Source organism: Pogoniulus pusillus, chromosome 24 (genome assembly GCF_015220805.1).
Source record: "Pogoniulus pusillus isolate bPogPus1 chromosome 24, bPogPus1.pri, whole genome shotgun sequence".
NCBI lineage: Eukaryota > Metazoa > Chordata > Aves > Piciformes > Lybiidae > Pogoniulus > Pogoniulus pusillus.
The window spans coordinates 18,851,851-18,870,875 of record NC_087287.1 but is presented as its reverse complement, the minus strand read 5'-3'; the positions used below and the strand labels follow the sequence as shown (position 1 = coordinate 18,870,875).

General features: G+C 46.6%; 1 protein-coding gene across 1 annotated transcript in view; it reads right to left on the bottom strand.

Moving 5' to 3' along the window:
* LGR4 (leucine rich repeat containing G protein-coupled receptor 4) overlaps window positions 1-18,536 on the bottom strand; it is an 84,880-nt gene extending 66,344 nt beyond the window's left edge. The window contains exon 1 of the mRNA XM_064163856.1: window positions 17,864-18,536. Coding sequence (XP_064019926.1) covers window positions 17,864-18,048 — 185 coding nt within the window. The 5' untranslated portion in view covers window positions 18,049-18,536. The remainder of the gene's footprint in view (window positions 1-17,863) is intronic.
* Between the last annotated feature and the right edge of the window lie 489 nt (window positions 18,537-19,025).

Below are 19,025 nucleotides of genomic sequence, written 5' to 3'. Positions count from 1 at the left end.
GTATTTAAGGAAGAAAAGTAACAGGGATTTCTGAAACACATTAAGCAGTACACACAATTTCCATGTATTCACAACTGAAATACTGTTACATTTTAGCTTTTAAATATTATCCTCCATAAAAAAAAACTACCCAAACCACAAGTTCAAGCTTCCTGTGCCCACTCTTTGCTGCATGTCCCTTGCTACATCAAGACTTAAAATACAGAAATAGAGGCAGTCATAAATCTGGCAGAACCACAACAGCTCGCCCAGAGCCATGGCAAGGCAGCAGCTCCCCAGAGGAAGGCAAGCAGAACAAGGCGCGCTGATGGAGCATCCCTAGGCATTCGGAAGCAGACAGCTGAGAGAGGATCGGGTAAGGCAGGGAACTAATCTGTTGAGACTGCACATGACACCCTGGCATTGTCTGAAAGTCAGAGCTTGAGAAGGCAAAGGTGCGTCTATACAAATACATATATACCCACACGCTGGCTGGGTTTGGTGGCTTCACGTAGTGAGGAGCATCTGCTTGTACGCAGCACCCACGGAGGCAACTCTGCGCTCCATTACTCGCAGCTGGCCTCATGCAGCACTGCTGTTTGTTTACTAACCAGGACACTCGAGGACGCCGCTTGCAGCACCGGAGGCAGCCTCTGCTCGACAGAAAGGCTACGGAAATGTGCCATGTTTCTCCTTCCTGAAGGATTTCTCCCCCCAGCCACAAATAGGAAACAAAACACCCCATAACTATCATGCTCTGGGGTAACCTCGTCACCGAATCCTCTCCTACCTCAAACCAGCCCGAGGGGCGGGCGAACTGTTTTGTTCGTGGGGCGCCCGGTGAAGGCAGTGAGGGGGCAGGGGCGGGCAGGGAGCATCAGGTACAGCCACCACCTAACAAAGCCATCACCCAGCCCCGACGGTCCAACCCCTCTGCAGCGTGCTGCCGGCTCTCTCCATTGTCTTGTAAATGCCCTGAGCCTGTGAAAGGCTGCACATGGGCAGCTTCCTCGCAGGAGACCGGCGCAGCAATAGAAGGTGCAGCCAAAACCTACCAAAATCATTAGCAGAGTGTATTTTTCACGTCAAAGAACCACAAGCTGAGGCTCTGGTAATCTCCAAAATGCTCTCTCCCGTGCAAGAAAAGGGGAATAGCCTTTTTATGACTGACAGAAACCTCACACAACACAAAGAGAGAACGGAACAAAGACGTTTTTATTGCTAACACCGATCCGAGCAAAGAGAAAAGCAATCGTTTCAAATCCTTCTCCCTGCGCTGCCTGCCTACCCACCCAGCGTTCTTCAACAAGCACCACTTGCTAGGAGGACAAATTCGCGTGGTTTAAGGTAAATGCATACACGCCAACAGAATCTTCCATAGAAACTCTTAGACACACACACGCAAACCCCAAACCCTGATAAGCATGGATTACTATGATAAATAAGGAGCCAAGGGAGCACTTATTACTAGTCACTTGCTTGAAAAGAGCAAGTTCTCTTCAGATTAACTCCGTTCTCAGTATTTACATGACTACACCTATTTAAAGTTGAGTAAATTTTAATCACTAAACTGTCAAGAAAAAAAAACCCAACATACTGAAGGCAAGCCTAACCTTACAAGTATTTACATGAAAAACCAAGACCTACCACGTTAGCTATCCAGCCCACACTCTTAGCAACACAGATTAAGGCTTGTCAAGTGTAATCATGCACACAGGATCAATTTTTTTTTCTATAAACACATCTAATGCACAGTGTGTTGGAAAAGTAAGCGACCCACAAAAGGCAATCAAGTAATCCACCTACTTATGTCTGTGTCCAGTTCTGGGCCCCTCAATTCAAGAAGGATGTTGAGGTGCTGGAACATGCCCAGAGAAGGGCAACAAAGCTGGTGAGGGGCCTGGAACACAAATCCTATGAGGAGAGGTTGAGGGAGCTGGGCCTGTTTAGCCTGGAGAAGAGGAGGCTCAGGGGTGATCTTATTACTGTCTACAACTACCTGAAGGGACATTGTAGCCAGGTGGGGGGTGGCCTCTTCTCCCAGGTATCCAGCAATAGAACAAGGGGACACAGTCTCAAGTTGTGCCAGGGTAGGTATAGGCTGGATGTTAGGAGGAAGTTCTTCCCAGAGAGAGTGATTTCCCATTGGAATGGGCTGCCCAGGGAGGTGGTGGAGGCACCGTCCCTGGAGGTCTTCAAGAAAAGCCTGGATGAGGCACTTAGTGCCATGGTCTGGTTGATTGGATAGGGCTGGGTGCTAGGTTGGACTGGATGATCTTGGAGGTCTCTTCCAACCTGGTTGATTCTATGATTCTATGGCCCGCTTGCAGACAGAACTAGCACCTGCATTTTCCCAGTAACATGCATGTCACAGATGAACTCCAAGGAGAAAATCAGGCTTTTGAACCCTTATCTCCTTGGCTTTATCCACCCAACAAACATGGACCTATTCTGACTTCATCACAGCTTTCCAATAGGCAAAGCGATACACTCTAGCTCTTAGCTAAAGGCCATCAGTCAATGTAAATTCCTTTTGGATGTATAAATCTAGGTCTGAGTGAAAACAACTGTAAGGGACGCAAGGTGGACAAAGAATACCCCTCCCAAGCTCCACTAATAAAGAGATCTGGTTTTTCTTGTTCTCACTTGTTTCAAAGAAGTCCGGTTTCTTCTGCCTTGAAAGACTATGGGCTTTACTGAATCAGTAAACTGGGGCCAGTAAAACCTGCCATGCGGCTCAAAACCTGCCCTAATGTAGCCAGCTTAGTGCTACTCACACTCTCTTCCTCCCTTTACCAGCTCCATCATTCACTATCATCAATACACCAAGTTTTTCCAATCTAACAGCAGCAAAATCCTGCCTATACCACTAAAAATAAAGCCACTAACCCCCTGAAAGCTCAGAGGGTGAAAAGGTTTTTACTGAAACTAGCAAGCCACATTATCTTCTCATTTTTGCTAATACACCTGGTTAAGATCAATATTTAAGCTCCCAAAAACAAAGCAGAGCTCTGCAACTACAGTGTCAGACCCCACAATAAATCCCAACGTATCTTTTATACACTATCAAACCCAAAAAGCATAAACCAGATGCAGGCATTTAGTTTAACTTGTAGCTGAGGTACAAGCAATGGATCAGAAATTAGAGCTCCAACAGACTACCTTAAAATAAAAGGTAAGAAAACACTCAAAATATGATCTCTCTTCGTTTGTGTTTAAGCAAACATCAGGGTATAATGAAGGCAGTGTAATTTAAAATATACATAGCTCTGGCATGTTCAAAACAGCTCATTTTTTTTTCCACATAGATGAAGACAGTTGATTTTGCAGATATATTTACCTACTGTGCCATTAATAGTAAACGATTATCCCATCTTAATAAGAGCACTAAACACTCAGAGGTCTAAGACAAATTGAACTTCTTGCTGCTTTTCATTACATTTACCACAAAAAGAGTTAGAATAATGTAAGGACTATTTACAGTAAACATGGCAGAGAAAGAAGCATCCCCATCTCTTTGGTGTATTGGACTGCATTTGGTATGGCATAATAGATTCACATATGACAGAAGACAAGGCTTTTAGAACTAATTATGCACCATCCATTCCAAGTAATGATCAATCCTATCTCCTCTACTGTCAACTTACAACAAAAAGGACTTTAACCAAGAATGTATGCACTTCACTCCTTTGGGACTTTACAACTCATCTTTTCTTTCTTCCATATGACAAAGGACAGACTGAGGAGCAAACAGGAGGATACAATCCTGAGAAACTTCCACAAGATGAAATATGTATTTCTTTGCTATCGCAGAAGCAATCAGTCTGGCAGCATTGCATCACACTCATCTCATAAGGAGTCATTCTCTTTTGACATTTAAATAGTGTATGACTAAACAACAGCTGCTAGTAGAAAAGAATTGGTTGAGTTTTTCTGCCAACTTAAATGTCCTTTCCTTTCTACCTGTATTGCCCCACCACAGTACCAAACTGCAGTGCAAACTGGTGCTTTTCTGCTGAACTTGTGCTATCTTTAAGGAAGAAATGTCCAGAGCTTGCTAATTCAGTACATCTTGTAGCTGAGTTTCAGCAAACTGAAGCTTAACATGCCATGTAAAGGGTATAAATTATGTTTCCAAGAAAGCTCCAGGCACTGCCTTGTTTGGAGTTGCTTACTGGGCAACTACGTTTCTCCAAACAAACTAATGTGCAGAAGGGTAAAGGGCAGTGAAGGTAATTATTGGAAGGAAATCTCTCCTTAGGCCAGAAAAGAGTAGTTAAGCTTGTGCACGTTAAATCACACAGGGGAAGTGAACACTGAAGTCATCAAGTACAAGCCATACCAAGACCTATCTACAGTCTTCTTGAGAGGAAATTAAGGCAGGGGATAATGTGAAGTGGGATTGTTTGAGCAACATGAAGGTAGGATGCCCAAACTTCATTCATGGTTCTTAGGATAAACGCACACATGCACAAGTACCCCTCCAATGGCAGAGTAATTAAGAGAGTGCTGTGCTGAAACCTAAAGCAGTTAAACTGCATTCTGCAAGCCTGGATCCAACATAGTTCACTTACTGCTCATTAACCTCTCTGCAGATACTATCTTTTTACCAGTTGAGAAATGCTTAAAACATGACCAAGATTTCCAGCATTTCAGATGTCTCTGGTGCATCCACCATCACTGAACTGTGGAAGCTGCCTTGTCAAAACGAATGCAACATATGGGAAGAAGTGTGGTAAGTGCCTGGTCTAGTCCTTCCTCAAAAGCCTTGGGCTATTGTGTAAAAACTTAATGAAAGTAATTTGCACAACCCTGAAAAGCTGCTGAAGAAAACCTGCAGCAGAATCTCCTCCTGAGCTTCTGAGTTGCGTATCTGGGGGGAAAAAAGACACCAGCAGTGCTCTGTTGGTGCTGCCAAGGCAGCATCAGAAGAGGGGCTGTGTGCGGTTTTAGTTTCTTACACTCTTGGCTATTATTTGCTGAAGCTTATTAGAAGATCTGTGTATATCCTCTGAAAATACACTGGACATGCTTACTGTTTTTAATATGTAAAACAAATAGAGAGCAATACTCTGTATTTCTAATGATGGATGCACTTTGGGGAGACCTAAACCAAAATGAGACTGCTTCATAATGACAGGTTAGGAAACAATCCCATTTAAGGCCACGCTTGTGTGTTTGAGCTCCAAAAGGAGAGAAGCAAAATGTGTAGCACAATAGGACCTCAAGGCCTTCCTAATAACGTTGCAGCCCTGAGTTACTAAGAGATATGCTCTCAGCCTCCAAAGAACCACTGTTGTGCTCTGAGAATTCTCCTGTCTCCTTTACCAAACATTAAAACTTTCTAACTAGTCTCCACACAATTTCAAAGCCCATAGATGAACTTTCAGAGCTAGGTATCTCTACACACCAGCAGATTTCCATTGATCACAAGGCTGAACAGAATGGTGTCTGGGCAGGAACCTCACCACTATCATAGATCAAGACTTGGGCTGCAATGCAAATGTAAAGGCAGGGCTCGAACCCTGGAGCATGTGCTGCTTTCTTAAAATCAGAGATGCAAAGGACCTTTGGAACACTGGAAATGGTCGTATACAGAAATACCCCTGAATCTTCACTACACAATTCACCTGTTCTCTTACAATCAGAAGCTACTTTTCAATTTGGCACAGTAGTTTAAGAGAGGCACCAACAATTCAAACTCACTAGCACATGGGATGAGCGATTCTATGCACTACAGACTTACCCTTTTCTTCTAACAGCACTGAGGTACCTCCTTCTGAAAGAAGTGGGGTTATTTGGAAAAGGTACATTTATCATAAACACTGTGTATAGTCCTCAGCTTCTCAAGCATCTCCAAGGTTTCAAACATCAAGCAGGAACTGGTCACACAGGAGCTATCAGTGAAACTCCCATATTCTACCAGCTGGGGTTGTTTATCCCAGAGAAGAGAAGGCTCAGGGGTGATCTCATTGCTACCTGAAGGGAGGTTGTAGCCAGGTGGGGTCGATCTCTTCTGCCAGGCAACCAGCAACAGAAGGAGGAGACACAGTCTCAAGTTGTGCTGGGGAGGTCTAGGCTGGATATCAGGATGAAGTTGTTCCGAGAGAGAGTGATTGGCATTGGAATGGGCTGCCCAGGGAGGTGGTGGATTTGCCGTCCCTGAAGGTGTTAAAGACAAGCCTGGATGGGGCACTTAGTGCCATGGTCTGTTTGATTGGCTAGGGCTGGGGTTGTATTGGATGATCTTGGAGGGCTCTTCCAATCTGGTTGATTCTCTTCTATGACGAGCACTCTGGGATAACTCTTCATTACTGCCATCAGTCCTGAACGTGGCAATACCCAAACGGGGCAGGAAAAAAGGCACGAGCTCTTGTTTTAAAAAGCCAGCTGAAGTTCAGAATACTACTTGCTGCTTGTCTAGCCATTCAACAGACCCAGCTCCATGGAGGTGACTCCACATCCATTTTTGCCATGACTAATACTTACCACCCCAAGATTGCAGAAAACAGCTCAAAGTCCAGCTGTAGGCTCAGCAAACGGAGAGGAGTCCAGTGAGCATAACATGGGTTTATCACACACAGCAAAACAGAGATGATCACAAGCTCCCATTTGCACAGTATTCTGTAAACCAGCCCCAAACCAGAAGGGCTTGCCAAGCTATAGAGCAGTGCAGGCATGATGTCCAAGCCCCAGGTGTCAAGTACACATCTCAGAGTCACCAGGATACAAAGCACCTGAACTAAACATTGCCCTTTCACAGGTACGTGGCCTGCACGGGCACAAGCGAAGTTCACAGTTCTGGCATGGCAGAATTGCTCAGCTTGGCGATTGGTGGCTCCTTATATTCCTTACAGTTGAAAGTATTTGTAAATGAGAGTGACAAAGCTTACACAGGCAACAAAATATTAGCCTGGCACAGACATTAAGACAGCAAGCAGGCTCAAAAGGTACCAAGCTCCCCCAGCCCACCCAAAGATCTCACACAGAAAAGCCTCCCAGCGCCAAACTGCAGATGAGGAGCAAGAACCAAGCTGTGCCTCCTGCCAGGCACTCACAGGACAGAGATGACACAGAAGCTCCCATTGAAGATGCCCAAGGACAAACTGGTAGGCAAAACAGTGAAGCTCCCTACAATATCCATCTGACTCTTTTAGAGTGAAATAAATCAGGCCAGACACAAATCCGCTGAGCCCAATTCACTGATAAATGGCACTAAGGAGGAGTATCTTTTTCTGTTATCATTCCACTATTGTCTGTTTATGACAGCACTGAATCAAATGAGACCAGGTGAGGCTCAGGGGTGATCTTATTACTGTCTACAACTACCTGAAAGGGCATTGTAGCCAGGTGGGGGGTGGCCTCTTCTCCCAGGTAACCAGCAATAGAACAAGGGGACACAGTCTCGAGTTGTGCCGGGGGAGGTCTAGGCTGGATGTTAGGAGGAAGTTCTTGCCAGAGAGAGTGACTGGCATTGGAATGGGCTGCCCAGGGAGGTGGTGGAGGCACCGTCCCTGGGGGTCTTCAAGAAAAGACTGGATGAGGCACTTAGTGCCATGGTCTAGTTGATTGGATAGGGCAGGGTGATAGATTGGACTGGATGATCTTGGAGGTCTCTTCCAACCTGGTTGATTCTATGATTCTATGATTTTGCCTGAAGGAAACGAGGACTGTATTTGGTGAGATAAATTGCCAGGTTATTTGCAAATATGCATCAAGCTGAGGTATGTCACAGAATTTCTCCCACTGACAGTTAGTTATCAGGGAAACAAAATGATGTCACGTCAAGTGAAAACAGTGCCAGCAGTCCCACTGATGAGCAGGATTTCTAATGCATTGCTGTTCAAACAACAAGCTTCTTCTCTGAACATGCTCTGGATTTTATGAGCATAATTACTTAGTTGAAAAAAAGTATTTTTAAGGAGGAAAACTGGTCTTGCTGCACAACTGCAGAGGCTTCTGCTAAGGCTGTAAATAATTCCTACTATCCCAAAACCAAATCAAAACCCTGCTTAGAACTCCTGAACATCAAGACATTATGCATTTTTGGTCTGGAAGCTAGAAACTTGTCTTCATAGGAAGCAGGTTAAAAAAAACCCAGATGTAAACAAACCAGCTGAAGTTTCTGAAGATGAGATGTCAAGTAGAAGCAAATCAATTCTACATAAATGATTAATTGACCTGGGTACTGAAGAGATTTGATGTCCTCACTAAACACTTAACCCAGAGCTGGATTTGCCCTTGGAGAAGACATGGATATTCTACACATAGCAAGACTCACACTAGTTCTGTAAAATATTAACAGTTTGGTCAATATTAGCACATTCTTTTTTTTTTTCCCCCAAGTGTTAAAATCAACAGCAGTAAAAAAAGTTCCACAAAGCAGAAATCTGACAGGTCCAAACCACCAGCAGCTGTGTTCTCAGCATAGGGCCCCTTACACAGGACTACTTCCTTTTCTGTTTCCAGCTCAGCTTTCCCTCCCCAACTCCATGAAGGTCACAAAGACCCCATCCTGAGGAAACACATCACGGGGAGCATTTAGTCCCTCAAGAGGATGGCCACCTGGGTGAAAACTGCAAGTGGAAGTGTGTCTGTAGACTGCTGCTGGCAGCAGCTTTGCAAAATTCCCTTAGAGAACATGTAAGTCTGGAGATGGATGTGTTTATGTCTAAACAGAGCAGGGTTCCCTCAAGTAAGTTCAAGGACTCCTAATCTCCAGGAGCAGCTCAGAGAACTGCTGAGAGTCGCTAGCATGTTTTCTGCTCTGGACAAGGTTTACCCTATTAAAAACAGAACACATTTCCAGGGCTTTCAACCACAGCACCTGAAAGAGAAGATGGCTCCTTCACAGCTTTAATGTGCAAGAACTGAGTGAAGGCCAGATTCACCAACTCCATCAAGCACAGAACACCACACAGAAAGACTCTCTGCCCCAAAGGGAGAGCACCCACCAAAGTCATAGGTTTCAGAGTCCCTTTGCTCTTCAAGGTGAATTAACTACATCCAAAACTAACTGTCTGAGGTCAGCATTTAGAAAAGCAGCAAGGAAACCTCTGGAGAGTTATTTTTAAAAACATATGAAAAGAAAAGTCTAAAAAGGACAGCCAGGACATTCCTTACACAACATTTTAGTAACAAAGAAAGGATTGAAGCTAGTCACCATCAAATCCTTTTAAGCAACATGGAGCAGCAAGCTCCCCCAAATGTCCTCCCCTGATGCATATCATCCTCTCTCCCAAGGTGGTGCTGCAAGACGAGTAGACCATCTCTGCTTTCCTGCTACAAACCCAAAGCTCTGAGTGCAGAAAAACCAAATTCAATTCACTAGGTAACACACTGTGGTGTCCTGTTGGGATGACAGGGAAAAGTTGGTCCCTTTTTGTGCTCTGAGAAAGAGAAACAATGGGCAGAGAGGGAGACAGGCATCAAGGAACATTGCAATGGGACACTACCATCTGCACTCCTATCTTCTGCACCTACCAGCAATAGAATGAGGGGACACAGTCTCAAGTTGTGCCAAGGGAAGTCTAGGCTGGATGTTAGGAGGAAGTTGTTGGCAGAGAGAGTGATTTGCCATTGGAATGGGCTGCCCAGGGAGGTGGTGGAGGCACCATCCCTGGAGGTGTTCAAGAAAAGCCTGGATGAGGCACTTAGTGCCATGGTCTGGTTGACTGGATAGGGCTGGGTGCTAGGTTGGACTGGATGATCTTGGAGGTCTCTTCCAACCTGGTTGATTCTATTTCACTATTTCTATTTCATTTCATTACTGAACACCAAAAACCAAGCACCACAGCGCCCAAATGGTCGAGTAAAAACATGGCTCAGTCTCACCTATAGGGAAGAAAGTGAACTTTACTGCACAGTTAAATGGCTGCACTCTACATCTGGGGTCTTGGTCCCATGGCAAAATACAGCATCATGCAACACACAAGGCCTTTTGATGGCTCACAGCAAACCTCGTGGCTAGCTCACGAAGCCTGAGGCCCCCAGCCCTCTGCCCTTCCAGCCCTGGACACTGCTTGCCAAGAGGGGAATGAGATATTCCATATGTTTCCTTTGTCAGCGACACGCCTATTGAAAGCACAGCCACACCGCTCTCCCGGCTGGGGCTATTCATCCCTAACCATGCAGATGTCAAGAAGGTAATGGGAAAGCTCCCAAACAAAAACACATTTTCACTGAACGAGGTTATAAAATACACAACTGAGTTTGCAGCCTTATTAAGCTAAATTAAACAGGTTTAGGCCTCCCCTGCATACCTCTGAAATTGCACATCCATTTATGATTCACTGCTAATTGTGTACCATTTAAAAATCCAAACACATTTGCTCACAGATTTTAGGGTGGAAAAAAAAACAAAGTCCCTGCAAGACCTAGCATTCTTTCAGGATTGGTTGGGGAGAAAGGAAAGGAGGAGACACATCATGGGTTTTTAAACAACTTTGTCTTACAGAAAGCTAATGCTCCCTGGGAGCTGCAAAGACAGCTCTTTACTCTAGGAGGGTCTGACTCCTTAGGGTGCTCTCCAGAGTGCTCATAACACCTTCACCTGACCTTGGATTTTAATTCCTCTTTTTTCCAAGATAGAGAATTAGAACTTGCTCTCTTGGGGAAAAAAAAAACAACACCAAACACACACACTCCAACAAACCACTTCTTTTCTACCCCAAAGACAGCATCCTCTGAGGAACTTCTATCCCTTCTTCCAGACCGTGTTGATGGTTTGAGGCTCCTTCTGGATTTTAAATGCCAAGCATACAGTAATTACTTTCTTTTAAACTAAAAGTTCTTCAGCTTTGGAGTAATTTTCCTACCAAAAAAAAAAAATTCAACTTAATTATTTTATTAACTTCAGATTAAAAATATCAGGCTCAAAGATTACTTCACTTGTGTCTCCACTGTGCCAAAATCACGAGGCTGAGTCGTTCAAATCCACCGATTGCTCCAAGTTAAGGGGATGCTACAAATCATCCATTTTTAATGACCTGGGTATTTATCAATATTAGATTTGAACCACACCACAAAATAACACTGATGCCCACTAAGCATCAGATTTCAGCAATAGGATTTACATGTGTATGCCATGCTACAGCAGCAGATTAGTTAGCCAAGTCTTTGAATCCAACCATTTGCAGACACCCAACGTAAACTCGTTGTTGAGATTGCTATAATCCTGTTGTTTTGCAAAAGATGGGCATTATTAATGATAATGAAAGCTGCCTGGCTCTATGTAGAATGTGCTGAAGCTGAAATACTGATTTCTCCTAATCTTTAAGCCACAGTAATATGCTTCTGGGAAGTGGAAAGTTATGACCCCGTCACAAGCCTGTAACGGTTCAATCATTCGACAGTACAATAAAATGCACTCTGCTATTCCAGCTATGTGTTTTTAAAGAAATGACATATGATTTGGAAATATTGGAAGCTTGCAGCGTCAGTGAAACTCACTGACAGCTGCAGCAACTCAGCACTGGGAAAACAAAAAAGGCAAAAAGGTCAAACTGTTTTGCCAGGTAGATCACATGCCACTTCTGCACGATTTCATTACGCTTTCCAGGCACTCATGTAGCCAGGGCTAGGTTTTTCCCACTTGGACATATCAGCTGCAGTTGGAACACAAAATTGGGCCTAATTCTGACACAAAGGCTTTCAAACATGTTTATAGTAAGGACAATATTTAACAACACCAAGGTCTTCCTCTCCTGTGACACCCATTGCTGTGTGCAATTCTGCATCTGCTGAGCCTGTTGCCTATCAGTAAAAAAATGCCAACAGCTGCCTCCACCTTTGAAAACAGCCTTTTGCAGGGCAGGCTGGTGGTGGTAGAGCATTAAGAACCAACACCACATGACCAAAAATTCATTTTCAAATCAAAGCTTTGAGAACACCTTATCAAAAAACTGCAGCGGTGCCTGAAAGGCAGGTATGAAAAAAACACAAGGAGTGTTCTCCTGCAGCAAAATGCTAGGTCACCACTGAAGCAGGTGGCAAGGATGGCCAGGGACCTCTAGCTCACAAAATGCTGTGGACACTTCTGTTAGCAAAGGTCTCGTAACATTTAAATCTCTGTTGCTGCAATTTACAGGTTTCTCCAAATGGGTATGGTCCCTTCTCCTCTTACCCTCTCTTATATAACCTCTCCTACCTTTGTCTTCTATTTCTAGCACCAAACAGATCTCTCACATTCTTCCTCAAGCTATTTTTGACTTTCTGCTTCTTCCATAAAGAACCCCAAAACCACAACTTGGCAGCACAAAGCTGCTGCCTGAAACACATACATCCCTTAATAGAATAACTGCTGGCCATGAAGTCCCATGCGGCCATGCTGAAGCTAACCAACCCCATCCATTTCACTCCCTTGCTCGTTTGCAAAACAAGGAGCAGGCAAACCTGAGCTGCTGCAAATCGTCCTGAATGCAAACACGATTCAACATCAGCTCCTGCCAACACCCAACAAGACGACCACCTTCAGGAACAAGGATGAGGGTGGCTGAGAGAAGGGAGAGGAAGGCCTCTGACACTGAGAGATGCTCCTAGAACCCTGCAGCTCCCATGCCCTCTAAAATGAGATCTGGGTGCTCAGCCCTTCTGAAATCTAGGCCAGTAATTTTCTCTGGGTAAATAAGAGCCTGTGTTCTGCAAAAATTGCTGGCTTAGATGCAGAATACAAAACAAATAAAGATCCTTGCGGAGGAGGTTTCTTTGGGGTTTGTTTTGTTTTTCAGCCCTTATATTACAGCTTCCATATTTCCTTCTCGAGCAGAGAGTTACTAGTAAATTCCTCTCCAGAACTGAAAAGGTAATTATTTACCAGCATAAACTTGCTTACACTAAAGTCCAACTTGTTTCCACGCTGCAGACTTATCTCAGTATTTATTCCCTGAAGTCACACTTACAAGCCCCTGCCAGCAAGCATCAAACAAGAAATGACATATTGCTGATACAAATGAGCTCAACGTACAACATAAATGCCAAATACCTGACAAATTACATGCTATGGCAGGGCACACGTAGTTTTGGGGGGGAGGAATAAAAGGAACAGAGGAAAACACCAAATCTGTTGCCAACAGAGAACATTAAAAGGGTAAAGGAAAAAAAAAATTAACAAACTTTGAAACAGCAACAACAACTCCACTTCTCTGTGCACTACCTAAGGTGGCTACTTCTTAAAAAGACTGACAAATCAATAGACCAGCTTAAAACAGACCACAAAGACTCCAGTCCTCCAGCGAAATCTGCTGCAGAGGCTGCCACTAGAGCCACTGGGGCCAGATGCTGGCCTCTGCCAAAATCAAGTAGGATTTCACAGACCTCTACAAAACTACACTTCTGCCAACTGATACAAATACTCACATGAAAATGACACGACCACATCTTTCCAAAAGCAGTGTGGAAAGCATTATTTTCACAAGACAGAATAGGCCTTTTCTCACTTGCCATCACATCACCAGCATGGAGCATAGGTGAGTGAAAAAAGGGACAGTGCAGCTGCAAAACCTTCAAACTTCTAATTAGGTAAGATTTTTTTCAAACTCAGGAGGACTGCAATTATGCCACGTTTTCCAGACTCAAGGTCGTGTCTGGACATCTTTACTTTTCATCATCATAACCCTGCTAGATGGCATTCACAAAACCTCTGCCAGGTCCTTACTGTGCTTATCTGACCATAGTGGGATGCTAAGCATCTGTGTGTTCAGAGTGCACATAAAAGAAGACATCTCACATCTACCTGATGTGTTACATCACCATTCTACAAGTGAAACGACATAAAAAAAAATGTGGAAGCTCTCCTGAATCCAGACAAAACCATATCATTGTGCCATTTATACACAAACACAGCAGGACATCTAACTCCAAGTCAGACGTGAGACACCTCCAGACAGTCCATGCACTGAAACAAAGGTAATCAACATTCTACAATTGCTGAAACAACCAGTGATGTGGAACAAGTCAAAAAAGGATTCTTCTCAACCAGACATCTTATGAAGCTAGAGGCATAAGCACACAGAGAGACACCCAGTATTAGTTAAATGAGTAATGAAAAACAAAAGATCATGATGACCAAGGTCTGTCCTCTAGGGCAGCTGGGTCTAGCAGGCCCTCCTTTCACAACCAAAGTTCAGGGAATTGTTACTCCCTAGGAATACAAGTAATCAGCATTAGAAGGAAAATCATCTCCACTGTTTCTGTATTTCAAGAGCCAAAACTGTAATAGCAAGCACTGAAGAGGGACTACATTCCTCGTGGTTGTCAGGCAAACCCCTAAAACAGCCAGGCCCATGTAAGATGTTTCCTGAGTCATTATCTAGAATTATCTGCTATTTGCCTCCTGATCAAGCCTTACCTAAGTGTCAAATCCCCCCAAACTATAATTTGAGTTCACAAACTGGCAATCAGGAGAAACAACTTTCTTCCACTACCATGGATGTTTGCTAGCATGTGGCATGTAAAATAGCATAGCAAAGATCAAGAGCACACTGCTTCTGATTAAAAATACACAAGCAACCAACATTTTCACATTCTTGCATAGGCATCTCAACTTGCTAGACAACAGTTATTTTGCAACAAAGCAAAATCACAACCTTCATAAACAGAAAAACAGGCAGCTGGTAATTAAGAGTTACATAAACACCTACCTAAATTATACAGAACAAATGGCTGCCTACAGTAAGAGTATCAAGTAATTATCCCTGGTCATGTCCTTCTGACTCTCTATCTTCCACCCCAGCCCCTCAGAGGGTCTGGATCTGGTGTTACCACCTCTTTTTTCCAAGCACTGTGTACCTTCCAAAAGCCTCTCCACCAAGATGACTGTGGCTGGGGTGACATACTCACCTTTCTTTAGTCAAATTCCATCTCTCAAAGCATGCTGATGACTCAAATCATGACCAGAAACTCCATCTTTCCAAGCTGCTTAGTCTGATGCAACTAACCTCAGGTGACTCCATCGCACTTTGGTGATCATAAAATCTCCCCTCCTTCTCTCCCTGCACCCCAGTGTTCAGTCAGGTATGAACACAGCAGAGTGCAACACACATTCCACATTAAAAAAAAAGCAAAAGTCTGTGTCTGAAGTATGACAGTAAGCAAGGAATGAGCAAAGGGTCAGTAAAGATCTGAAGAAGGAGAACTCAAGAGAAGGGGAATCTGAACAGACATGCTTTGTGGCTCCACAGAAAGGATATGCTTTACTGCCTGGCCATGCCCAAGAAACATGGCTGCACTTTAAAAACACACCTTGGCAGTTAAGTTACTCAAATTAATGCATAGAAATCAAGAATGCAGGAAAACATACATAGTAAGAATTAAATACCAACCCACTCCCACAGTTCTCAGCTGCCTTGAAACTCATCCACTGCCAGTTCAAGTTAATTGTGAGCAACGTTTTCTTCAGTTGCTCTCTCCCAAAGCCAAAAAAGTTTGGTTTAATATCACAGAACATCACTTGCATCTCTCTTTCAGCCACCTCTATGCTATGGACTCTCTGCTGCTATGGCTATAATCGACAAAAGCCCCGTAGCAATGCTAAGGGGATTTCCTGGCATCGTTATGCTGCCTGACACCAAGCATAGAAAAGCTTTCTTCTCTTCACGTAGCTAAGACGCTTTGCCATGACACAAACATGTCAGTTGAGGGGCTGATTTTATTCTCTTTTTTTCCCCCCTCCATACAACCCAACTCAGCTTCTCTGCCAACACTATACCTTGCCCAAGCAAGTCAGAAATTAAGTGTACAAAACTGTTTTCTACATACTCTAAAAATCCCAATGGCCTCACTACAACAGAGACTATTCAAGTGCAGAAGTGCCAACAAGCCACCCGTGTTTTTCCTTCTGTAAATAAGGAAACAGGAACTAAACACAAATATGGACCAAGAGTATCCTCCATTGCCACAGAATAAGACAGCTGAAAAGTTTCTCCTCCAGTTTAAAGAATGCAACACCAACGGTGACAAAAGCTCACGCCAAAACACACTGAAGTGCACGCAGGTCTCTTCCCACTTTTGTCCTAAGCATTAACTCAGGTTCTGGAAATTTACCTGCACAGTGAAGAGGAACTTACAAACTGAAACTCTTTGGCAACCTTATCTCTAATGGGTGTTGGCTATGACAACTTGTCCCCATTAGACAATGAATGCCATGTTGCAGACACAGGGATGTACCTAGCCGATTTTACAAGGCAGCCAGACAACCCAGTGGCCATAAAACCTTGTGCTTAAACACAGCTTTTAGCAGATGGGCTCCAAGTACTCTACGACAGCGGGTGACTTCCCTATTTCATCTGTGGAGGAAAGAAAAGACAGCTCACCAGCAAGTTCAAGGCTTCATGAGCACAGCTCCTGACTCCCCACCCCACTCAGAAAACACCTTTCTGCCACAGAAAAACCGCCACGAAGTCAGCTCCCACGAACACTGTACGAGCACAAAAGGGAACGAAACAGCTAAGCACAGGTAACAGCCAAGACACATAACTTGTGCCATTCCCTACGCAGTACACAAGCGAAAGGCCCAGCAATCCTTCTCCACCCAGCTCGAACGATTTAAAACCTAATCCAAACAGGTAAGAGAAACTGGAGACCTGCGCAGTAAACACAACCTCCAGTAACTCAGAATCAGACTCCCTTTGCATGTTAAGTAAGCAAAGGCGAACAAAGAAGGGCGTAAAAAAGAGGGACATTTTGGAAGGCACCCCAACACTGCTGTATTTTGACAGTGCAGCAGTTCAGTGTTCATCTGAAACCACAAAACATGATTTGCTGTAGCACGCTCTGTATTCTCCTCCTAAATGCAGCGAGGCTTTAGCAGCAGCAGACCTGACCCCTGGCCGTGCAAGCCCTTGCTCCAGACTGTGAATTCTCCGTGGCCGAGAATCGGGGTGAAACTGACAGGTTTTATTGTGAAACTTCACAGGTCTGCGGATTAGCAACATTACCACACCGAGAGCAGCAAATCCTTCTTCGGTCATGTCTCTACAACCTCAAAGGTTCATTCCTCAATTAAAACTATTATTAAAGTCACTAGAACTCAACGCAAGACCCACCAGTTCGTGCCTCCTCTACAACAGGATCAGAGGACACTGCTAAAAGTGATTTAGAGTTTCTGTTTTCTTCATTCACAAGCAAAACTCAGTAAAGCTCCCAAGACTTGTTTACGTTCGTTTGTTTCAAGGTTCAGCTACGCATCCCGTATGAGCGATTTTGTAACAGCGAAGAGATCTTTATTTAACTGGATTTGCGCAGGCTGCGGGCTGAAAACGCCTTGACTCTGGGGAGAGGAGCAGCTAGCCCGGGAGCTGGTTTCTGAGGACAAACTGACGTGCGAACACACCGCGTAGAGGCACACACATGTGCAGGCGGCGGTTCCTCCCCGACCAGGACTGGCCCGCACCCCACCGGGATCTCCCCACTCTACAGAACGCAGGCAGCTCCCCACGCCTCACCCCACCAACCTTCCAAGGCCTTTTAAATAACCGAGGCCAATTCATTTCGCTGTTCCAGAGGACTCTGCCCGCCCGCATCACCTCCGCCCGCCGGAGACCAGGGGCGCCCGCCAGACCGGGCCGGGCCAGAACCTCGCGGGGCTCCGAAGAGCTGCAGCCAGGTGCCGCCTCGGGCCCTCGCCACCTTCACCTGCCTAGGCGAGACAGTGGGGTCCGGCCCCGCATGCGGCTCGGCGGACCCTGCCGCTGCCCACAGGCCGCCCACCGCGGGCCGGGCCGGCGGGGAGCACGGCGGCCCCAGGGGCGGCCGCATTACACCCGCGGCAGCGTCGACAACAAATGCATACACACGCCATTATTAGAGTTGTTCTCAAATAAAAAGGGGACAAAGCACCCGGCCCCACCGCGGCTACCTGCCCGCCCCGGCCCCCGCCCCGACTCACAGTGCGTGTGTGAAGGCGCTGAGCCCGGGGGGCACAGCAGACAGTCCCCTCCCGGAGCAGTCCACGCCGCGGTCGCCGTCGCAGCTGCAGGAGGCCGGGCAAGGCGGGGGGGACGCTCCGCCGCTGGGCCCGGCCCAGCTCCCCAGGCCCCAGGCGACGAGGCCGAGGAGAGCGAGGCACCGCATCGCCGGCCCCGGCCGACGGCCGGCCAGCCTCCCCCGGCTCGGCCTGCCGCTCTCCGCTGGTGCTCTCCGCGCACCGAACTCTCCCTCCACCGGCTGGCAGAAAATCAGATGAAAAAATACGAACGGCAACAAATAAATAAAAAGGCGGCTCCGGTCGGCGCGGTGCGGCCCTGGGGCTGCCTCAGCGGCGCGCCCGGGAAGCCAGCTCTCCGCCGCCTGCCTGCCCCATCCACCGCCCGCAGAGCCCGTCGCTGTCGCTCATCTCAGCCCAGCAGGTACCGCGCGGGGGCGGCCATGGCCGGCTCGCCCGCGCCGCTGCCGGCGGGTGGCGGTCCCCAGGGAGCTGCAGGCTGCCGAACACCCCGGCCCTTGCTACTGCCTGCGGCGGGGCTGCCCTCGGCGCCCGCCTGCCCTCCCCGGCACTCGGTCGCTGCGAGCCGCGTCGGCGGCGGCTCTGCGCTCAGCCGAGGTGCGGATGCTAATGAGACAGCCGCCCCCGCGCCCCCATTGGAGCGGAGCGGGCGCGGGGCTCGTGAATATGCAAAGCAGGGCACGGCCGCAGCCAATGGGCGCGGGGCGGCGGGGCCGACCGGCGGCGGGGCCCGCTGGCGCCCTCGGGGGCGCGGCGCAAGCGGGGCCGGGACCGTCCGAGACCTCCCAGGACCTCTCGACCCCTGCCCATCGTAGTGATCCTGGTTACAGAATCGCGACTGCATGACCAGAGGAGTCGCGGCTGGCACCGTGAATCAGGGTAGCACCTCCTCGCCACCCCAGGGCGCCATTTCACTCCGACCTTGGCCGCTGCGGGACCTGTGCCCGCTTCCCATTCCGCAGACTCCACCGGCATGAGCTGCGGCGGTGAGAGGTGACACAGGCAGTAGCCATGTCTTGTGCCCGGTGCGGGATCCTGTACAATGGGATCGCGACTGGCTTTGCTTGTCCCTCCTCCCGGGGCGCGGGCAGCACGCTGACTCCCT